Source organism: Manacus vitellinus, unplaced genomic scaffold, assembly GCF_001715985.3.
Source record: "Manacus vitellinus isolate BGI_N305 unplaced genomic scaffold, ASM171598v3 scaffold_16_pilon, whole genome shotgun sequence".
Taxonomy (NCBI): Eukaryota; Metazoa; Chordata; class Aves; order Passeriformes; family Pipridae; genus Manacus; species Manacus vitellinus.
The window spans coordinates 16198671-16207370 of NW_021939189.1; the positions used below are offsets into that span (position 1 = coordinate 16198671).

The window sequence follows — 8700 nt, forward strand, 5'->3', positions numbered from 1 at the left end:
TCCCCCCATCCCCAGCCACGAACTGGCCCCCAAAACCGAGCCCTTGAGCCCCACAAATCCAAGCCCTGTAGGAAACGCTCACGGCTCCGAACGCCTGAGGGTTTTACTCAACCTTCTCAATTTTTGTTGGATTTTTCTCCTCCTTTCCCAACGTTTTTTTGTGTGTTTTGTTGGTTTTTTTTTTAAATTAATTTATTTATAGATATATTTAAAAAAAGCAATAGTCCTTTGGTCCCTAAACTCTAAGGAATGATATGACTCTGAAACAAGTAATCCTATGTCCCTGTGCCAGTGACAAGCAGGGGAAGCGCGTGTCCCGCCGCCCTGCTCCATGGGATATATATATATATATACTTATTTATATATATCTTCTATAAGTCCAACATACTTTGATCCTTCTTTTTTTTTTCCCCATTCGCAGGGAAAAAGGAAAATCTTGCCGTTTCTTTATTTTTCCAAACAAGCATCCTCCAGGTGAAGCGCCCGAGGCTGGTCCCGTCCCACCGGCTTTGGTTTAAGAATCCATTTGGAGCCTCTTTTTCCTCGTTTCTCCTGGGAAATCGGTAGCAGCAAATGAGTGCTTTAAAAAAAAAAAACAACCCCAAAACCAAAGGTAGATCGTGGCCCCGCTGCCCGGGGGCCGCCGGCCCTTTCCCGGTGAGGGATTGGTGAGTCCCGGCGAGCGGCCGGCGGCGAATCGCAGCCCCGGCGTCGCATCGCTCCCCTCCTTCCTCGTCTTCTTCCTCTCGTTCCCGTTAAATAACAAACAAGACCAGTTTGGGAAAAAATTCAAAAAGGAAAAGCTACGACCAAAACACTCTCTTCTTCACCATTTTCTCCTCCTCTCCTCCTCCTCCTCCTCTTCCTCCTCCGGGATGTGTAGCAAAGAAAGAGAGTTACGGGTTTGGATACTGCACTTGGGGAAGGGGAAAGTCGTCAGACACCGCGGGACGCCCGACCTGAAAAAGAGGGAAGGGGCTGTTAGCCTGGTTCCTGGGGGTTGGAGGGAGGGAAGGAGGCAGGGAAGGACCCAAATCCATTGGGAACACGCACACAGAGGGTCCCAGGCACAGAGATCCCTGCACACACTCAGGGACATAACAGAGTGATGCCCTGGGGGGGCCCATCCCGACTGCCACGACCCCCCCGGGCACCGCGGGCCGGCCCCCCCTCACCTCTCTGCTGGGGTCAGTAGGGTCTGTTGGCATCTTTCGGCCGCTTTAGCTGGACTTTTAGCCTCTTCATGCCAATCTGGAAGCCATTCATGGCCTGAATGGCCGCCTGGGCGCTCGTCGGATTGTCAAAACTGACGAAACCTGCGGAGGGGACAGCGGGGTTTGTCACCACAGACATCACAGGCAGCTGCTTCACCCCAGCACAGGCACTGAAATCCCACAGGATGCTCCTGTGTTGGGAGTGCTGGGAGAGGGAGTTGTGAGGTGACAGCACAGCCCCAGATTGCAGGGGACTGGGTGACAGGCTGACGGCGTGTTCGGGGACACCAAGGTCTGCAGGGACATGGAGGTGACAGGGTCTGTGGGGACACCAGCATAGGAGGGTCCACAGGGACACTGGAGTGGTCTGCAGGGACACTACAGGATTGGATTTGTGGGGTCACTGGGGTGACAGGGTCTGTCAAATTGGTGGGGATTGTGAGGACACCAAGGTGATGGGGGCTGCAGGGACACTGAGGTGACAGGATCTGTGGGGACACCAAGGTCTGAGGGTCTGTGGGAACACCAAGGTGATGGGGGCTGCAGGGACATTGGGGGGCTGCAGGATCTGTGGGGAAACCAAGGCCTGCAGGTCTGTGGGGACACAAGACTGACGGGGTCTGTTGGGACACTGAGGCGATGGGGCCTCCAAAGACACCACTGAGGTGACAGAGTCTCTGGGGACACCAAGGTGACAGGGTCTGTGGGGACACCAAGGTCTGTGAGAGAGAGAGATGAATCCCTGAGCTAGGGATATCAGGGAGACATGGACATCTGAGCTGGAGACCAGGGAAGAGACAGACTCCAAAATGAGATGCTGGAGAGAGATGGACTCCCAAGCAGAGACACTGGGGAGAGACAGACCCCCAAGATGGAGATGCTCAGACCCCTGAGCTGGGGACACTGGAGACAGCCAGACCCCCAACATGGGGATACTGGGTGGAGCCAGACCCCTGAGCTGGGAACACTGGGAAGAGCCAAGGAGGGAGAATGGGACCCCCAGGCTGGAGACTGGAGAGAGCTGGGATATTGAGGAGAGCTGGATCTCTAAGCTGGGAAGCTGAGGAAACCTGAACCCCTGGGCTGGGATGCTGAGGAGAGCTGGACCCTTGAGTTGGGATGTTGAGGAAGAGCCAGAACTCCAGGCTGGGATGCTGAGGAGAGTTGGACCTCTGAGCTGGGATGCTGAGGACAGCTGGAGCCCCGAGCTGGGACACCAGAGAGAGCCACACCCTGGGACTTACCAAAGCATTTACTCTGGTTGGTGGCACGGTCCACAAAGACTTTGGCAGAGATGACGTTGCCGAAAGGCAAGAACATCTGCGTGAGCTCCGCGTCCCCGAACTCCTGGGGCAGGTGATAAATAAACAGGTTACAGCCCTCGGGACCTGGGTGACACACAAAGGACAGCACACGTGAGCCATGAGGTGGGATCACCCTGGGGGGACACCGAGGAGCCCCCGGCCCCACGGAGGGGTGACCCCCACCCCTCACCTTCTCGCTGCTGCTGCGGGATGAGCGGTGCCTGCTGGGGAAAGGCTTGGCTGATGGGAGCATAGGCAGTGGGATATGCTGCTGGAAGAGAGAAACACGGAGCTGAGGCCACGGCATCTGTCCCAGCCCCGGGAAGGGCTGGGATGGGGATGTGCCCCACTGTCACCTGCAATGGAGGTGCCTCTCCTGCCCCAGGGCTGCTGGCTCTGCCTTTCCCACCCTTCCCAGCACACCAGGGATGCAGGAATGGCTCCCCCAGGAGGGATGTTTGTGATAGCGGTAATACAGACTCAAGGCTGAGGAAAGATGGCACTTTTGATTGAAAAACCCCAAACATTTGGGGTCCAAAACTTGATTTTCTGTTGAAAATCTGGAGGTTGCTGTCAGTGCTCATAAAGAAATGGCTGCTGGGCTCAACACACTTCCATGGGAGGCTTTGACTCCCTTCTCCCCACAGCCCATCCCCTTGGCTGTCAGATTTGGCCACATGACGAACATCCAAGGACTTCTGGTGTCTCCATTACCTCCCAAACCTTGCCCCCTCTCCTAGGTGCCACTGCCAGGCCTCCCCACAGAGTTCTCTCACTTCCAGGGACATTAAAACTCTCTTTCCTCCATCCAAAATTTGCACAGAGGGCCGGGCCAGGAGCACATCCATGTTGGTGGGATGAGGGGATGGTGCTTTCATTGGCATCACCCTCATCGCTGCCCTGGAGCTCCTGCCAGGGCACAGCACCTGGTGCTCCCCTCGTCACTCCATGCCCATGCACACTGCCTCTATCCAGTGTTCAACCTCATGGTGACATTCAACTCCCAAAATTAAGGGTGAGGAGCAAAGAGGGGGGAGAGGGAAGGAGAGGGAAGCGGAGTTTGAGACCTGCATAGTGCTGCATGCCGGCATAGGCCTGCTGGAGGGGGTCTGCCACCGTGGGGCTTTGAGCTGGGAAGAGAAAAGAAAGAAAAAGGAAGAGAGAATAAGCCAGAGAAAGCCAGGGATGCACAGCTCCCATGGGAAAGGGCTGGGCCAAGCGCCGCCACGGAGGGGCAGAGCTGCTCCCTGCCCGAATTCCCTCTTCCCTGTATCACTCACAACACCATGGGAGGAGGGAATTCAGTAGGGATCGGCACACGACTGGTCTATCCAGCGTATTCCCAAAGTGGGAAGCACCCCTGGAGCGTCCAGCATGAGCTGAGCATGTGTCCCCAGTCCAAGGGGATGTCCCCAGGCTCAGGGAGCGTCCACAGCCCCGGGGGATGTCCCCAGGCTCAGGGAGCGTCCACAGCCCCGGGGGATGTCCCCAGGCCCAGGGAGCACCCACAGCCCCGGGGGATGTCCCCAGGCCCAGGGAGCGCCCACAGCCCCGGGGGATGTTCCCAGCCCCGAGGGATGTCCCCAGGCCCAGCGAGCACCCACAGCCCCGGGGGATGTTCCCAAGCCCCGAGGGATGTCCCCAGCCCTGGGAGCCGTGGCAGAGCCCCCGGGCAGTGGAGGAGGGTACCTGGGTAGGGGTGGATGCCGTTGGTGTAGATGGTGTCGGAGGCAGGTTGCCCGTTGGTCTGGGGTGGCAGGGGGCTGAAGCCGTTCACGCCGATGGGCGCGGCAATGCTGGGCACCGGTGCCGTGCTGATCCCCGGGGGGGTGCTCGTACCTGTGGGAGGGGGTGTCAGCGCTGGCAGCCCCCCCAAGAGTGCCGAGTGGCACATGGAGGGGGGTCATACCTGAAGAGGGGGTGAGGGGGGCGGCCACCAGCCCGCTGACGTTGAAGGCGGCCATTTGTTGCATCTGGGCGGCGGCGATGGCGGCCATGGGGTTGAGGCAAGTGCCCTGGGCAGCTGCCATCAGGGCTGCCTGCTGCTGCATGATCTTAGGGAAAGAAAGGGGGGAAAAGGGGAAAGAGTGCAGGAGGCAGAGAGAAGGGAGAAGACAGGGTAAATTAGCATTCCTGCTTTGCACCTGCACATGGGGGCTCCAAGGAATAAATGCCACCTGCTGCCAGACCTGGGGACAGGAAGAGGCCCAGGCGATGCTAAATATGGGACTACTGTGCCCTACAGCCACCCTCACCCAGAGGGTGAAGCCCTCTGTGTACCCCTAAATGGGGATACACCGGCCCTGACAGGCATCCACACCCACTGGCACTGGTACTTTCACGGGCCAAACCAGCCCCCCTGCAGCTCTGGGGCCTCCCAAAAACTCCCCAGTGTGCAGCAGCTCCTACCGCTTGTGTGTAGGCCCCGTAGGCGCCAAACTGGATGGTCATGGGGTTGAAGATGCCCAGCTGCCCCGCCATCTGATGCATCCGACGCAGGGTCCTCTCCTTATCCGTGTCCGCAAACTTCACCACCAGGCTGGACGAGGCGCCCTGAGGCAGGAGGGAAGATGGGGTTGACGGCAGGACACCGGCAATGACCCCAGAACGTGTCCCCAGCTGTGGGTGCTGGCAGCAACCTCGGTCCCGGGGACATTGCCCAGCTTGGCAGTAGCCAGCGATCGATGGGAGGTCTAATTATAGCCATTTTTTTTCCCAGGTGGCAGCTCCCTGACCTCTGCTTCCTTTTTCCCCTCCTCGTTCAGTTTTGACCTTCAGCGTTAATTAAACAGCCCCTATCTCCAGCACGGAGGGAATTAGCCCAGCACTCCCACCTCTGGGGCTCAGCGCCCGGCAAGGAGGAACCTCGGGGTGATGTGGCCAACAAATTGCTGGTCTGAGGATTTTGATCCAATTAGAGAGACGATCAAATTAGCTGGTGATGGGATTAGGCAGGGTCAGATGGGGCAGGGTGCGAGCCTGGCACTTACCGGCATGGTTTGGCTGCCGTGCAGGCTGTTGATGGCAGCCTGTGCCTCGGCATGGCTCCCATATTTCACAAAGGCACAACCTAAGGACACAGAAGGGACACAGCACAGGTTGGATTTGGCCACTGTGGGTCCACAAGGTGCCCACCCAGCACCCCAAAGCCCACCTTTGCTGGCTCCATCAGGCCCTCGCAGGATGGTGCACTCCTCGATTTGGCCGAAGGGCTCAAAGAGGCGGCGAACATCGTCCTCACTCTGTTGCTTCCCCAGCATGCCCACAAAGAGCTTCCTGTCTTCTAAAAACAAAACCAAGGCCATTGCAGAGCAGGATGTCCCTCCCATCCCATCCCCTCATCACAAATGGTGTGTGGAGGGGAAGAGCCGGGTGACACCGGAGCACGGGGAGGGAATGACAACAATCCTGGGTTTACCACCTCCATCCCACAGAACACCCAGGGTGGGAAAAGCTCTCCTGTGGGGAAATTGCTGAGGGGTGAAGCTGGGAAGAGCTGTCACTTTAGGGAGTGGAGCTGGGGCTTTTCCCAGGGATAGAGGGGCCGACTCCCCCGGCACCGAGGCGGGATGCGGCAGGGAACAAAGAGAACCCACAAACCAGCCGCGATCGCCTTCACATGATCGACTCACAGAACAACCCGCAGCCTCCGGCCGTGCCCGGGGGACATCAATAACCCAAACACAAGAGAAGGGAGAGTAAATAATGAGAATTTCATGATTATTACCAGCATCTGTCTTGTGCGGCCGCGCGCTCCCGCCGCACGCTAATGGCATTTGACAAAGAAAATAAGGTGCCCTGTCAAGAGCGTTGCCGGGGAAATAAATAAATAATGGCAGGAGACGATGAATGCTCTGTCCGTTAAGGTACCAGGAAAATTAGTTAAGGGAATAATGCTTGTGTGTTGTCTGGTTAAATATAAACCATCTCCCGGCGAGGGCAGCCGGGGGTTGCGGGTTGGGAGGCCCAGTGTCGCCTCCCGGGCGAGGGGCCGGAGCCAGGAGCCCCAGCTCGCCCATCGATTTTTAATGCTTCACCAAGTACGCTCGGTAAGTGGGTAATTTATTTGCCAGGTCCCTCTGGGACGTGCTGGCACCAGCTCCCAGCGTGTTTAATAACGGGGTTTGAATAGGGGGGTGTCTACCTCGGCTGTCCTGCCGAGGGCAGGGGGCCCCACGGGAGCATCCCACGTGTCCGAGTGCGCCTACCCGCCCAGCGACACAGCAAATGTGGGATTTTGATCCAATTCCTGTGATTTTTGCCCACATTATCACCTCAGCCTGGAAACGGTGCAGCCCTATGAGCTGCGAATGCCCACGGAGAATTTCGGGGTGGGGGGATGGCAGTTTCTGTTTGAGAGGGGCTCGGGCCATGTGCAGCCAACTCCTGCACCCTGCCTCTGCTGGGGGTCCTGCAGGCAATGCTGGGCAGGGAATTGGCTTGTTTGGTGGATAAAGGCAGTGTGGGAGAGCAGCTGGTTCGCCCTGTGTCCCCCAGGATGTCGAGATGCTCACGCCATGACATCAGGATGATGTCAGGACATTCCCAGGATGACATCCCAGCTGGCAGGGCAGGGAGAGACAAGATGGCATTTGCTCTGCACTCAGGTTTGGATGCCACCAGCAAAGGAAGCTCTTTTCATGGTTTCTCTGCAAACCAAACTCCCCGCGGTGGCCCCCGCAATGCCATCGTGTGCCCCATTTCCCCCAGATGACCCTGTGCACCCCTGTCCGTGCCAGGCAGCCAGGGAACCTGGCTAGGGACCTACCTCCTCGGCCCTCGCTGTCGGCCGGCTTCACCTGGATGGGGCGGTTCATCTGCAACACACAAGGGGGAGCGGGTGGTCAGTGCGGTGCCCCCTGAACCCTTCCCATGGGGAACAGCAGGATTTGGCCCCAGAGTGGCACAGGGAGCCAGGAACAAGGGGAAGGCCGTGCAAGAACAGAGCCGGGGCTCGCGGCCACGCCGACCTGGGGATTCCACATGTGGAGGGCGATGCTCCGGCCCCAGGGATGGGCACCCGGTGCTGCAGGCGCCCGCCGGGCTGCCGGTGCCAGGCTTGGCCGCCTGCCCACTTTCCTCGACTGCAAAGGACTGCAGAGGCAGCAGCAGCACCCCGCCAGCCCCAGCCCCTCCGGCACCACCGCCCTCCTTTCCCCAAACCTCACCCAAATTCGGCCTCTCCTTGCCCCCGCCGCGTGTACCCGCGAGCGCGACACGTGTGTGCAGCAGGACACGCCGGGCGGGCACACACAGCCCTGGCCCGCTGCCCCATGGAGCCATTTCTCCTCCTCTCTCCCCCTCCTTTTTCCCCTCTTTTAGCCGAAAAATGCTACAATTATGGCCGTATCCATGGCAACAAGCGTGCTTCCCCCGCGATGCTGCGGAGCCCGAGCCATGTGCTCGATGGGGTCGTCACGGCAACGGCGAGATGTCACGCATGACGGCGCGGGGGTGCGCACACGGACACGCCTCGAGCACACATGGGACAGTCGCCCCCCCACGCGCATGTGCAGCCCCATCCCAGGGTGCCCCCACCACACCCCTGGAGGGGGTCCCCAAATTTCGGGGCTGCGTGGGGGCAGAGCCAGTCCCCCTCGCATCAGGGCGAGGAAGAGGATGGGGAAGAGAGAAGAGGAGGGAGGTTTCCACAGCAACCGCCTCGTCTCCAGGGAAACGTGGAGAGAAATGTCAGCGCAGAGCTGGGGATGGTCCAGGGAAGGGTTTGAGTCCCCAGAAGCCACTGGGTGGCACAGGGTGGCACCAAGGGACACCTCATCCATCCATGTCACCAGCCCCCCAAACATCCATCCTGTGCGGGGCAGGATCCAGCTCACCCCAGACCCAGGAGGCTGTGACAGCAACAAGACCCTAAAATCAGCACCCCCCGTCCCCCACATCCCTGCTGCAGCCGGGAGGAGGGAACCCCAGTTTTGGGGGGGCTGCTCCCCCTGCACTGACCCACCAGCCCTATTTCCCAGCGTGATGGCCTTTGCTGGAATAAATTTCCCGTGCCCGCTGCTGTGTGCTTAATGCAATAAACCCAGCGAGGATGATTTAGAATAACATTTACGGAGCCGCAGAGTGTCATTTTGATGTGTCTCCCGTCTCCGCTCGCCGGTTATTAAACTGTATTGATTCCCCGGGAGCTGCTGATGTTTATAAATGTCAGGCCTCAGGGA

At 58.8% G+C, this 8700-nt stretch overlaps 2 protein-coding genes across 5 annotated transcripts in view; one reads left to right on the top strand and one right to left on the bottom strand.

The window, feature by feature from the left end:
• The window catches only part of PARP6 (poly(ADP-ribose) polymerase family member 6), a 9230-nt gene extending 9132 nt beyond the window's left edge, over positions 1–98 (top strand). Inside the window, exon 17 of the mRNA XM_029958811.1 lies at positions 72–98. Coding sequence (XP_029814671.1) covers positions 72–98 — 27 coding nt within the window. The remainder of the gene's footprint in view (positions 1–71) is intronic.
• Positions 12–8700, bottom strand: part of CELF6 (CUGBP Elav-like family member 6) — a 16978-nt gene continuing 8289 nt past the window's right edge. Inside the window, exons 3-13 of one of the 4 annotated variants that reach the window (XM_029958834.1) lie at positions 7287–7335; positions 5673–5801; positions 5509–5588; positions 4928–5071; positions 4428–4572; positions 4208–4357; positions 3586–3648; positions 2709–2786; positions 2459–2602; positions 1176–1316; positions 12–959 (exon numbers count right to left, since the gene is read on the bottom strand). In XM_029958834.1, coding sequence (XP_029814694.1) covers positions 1189–1316; positions 2459–2602; positions 2709–2786; positions 3586–3648; positions 4208–4357; positions 4428–4572; positions 4928–5071; positions 5509–5588; positions 5673–5801; positions 7287–7335 — 1110 coding nt within the window. In that variant the 3' untranslated portion in view covers positions 12–959; positions 1176–1188. Of the gene's footprint in view, positions 960–1175; positions 1317–2458; positions 2603–2708; positions 2790–3585; positions 3649–4207; positions 4358–4427; positions 4573–4927; positions 5072–5508; positions 5589–5672; positions 5802–7286; positions 7336–8700 lie in introns of all 4 variants that reach the window. The other 3 variants (XM_029958833.1, XM_029958835.1, XM_029958832.1) reach the window with 3 other exon arrangements.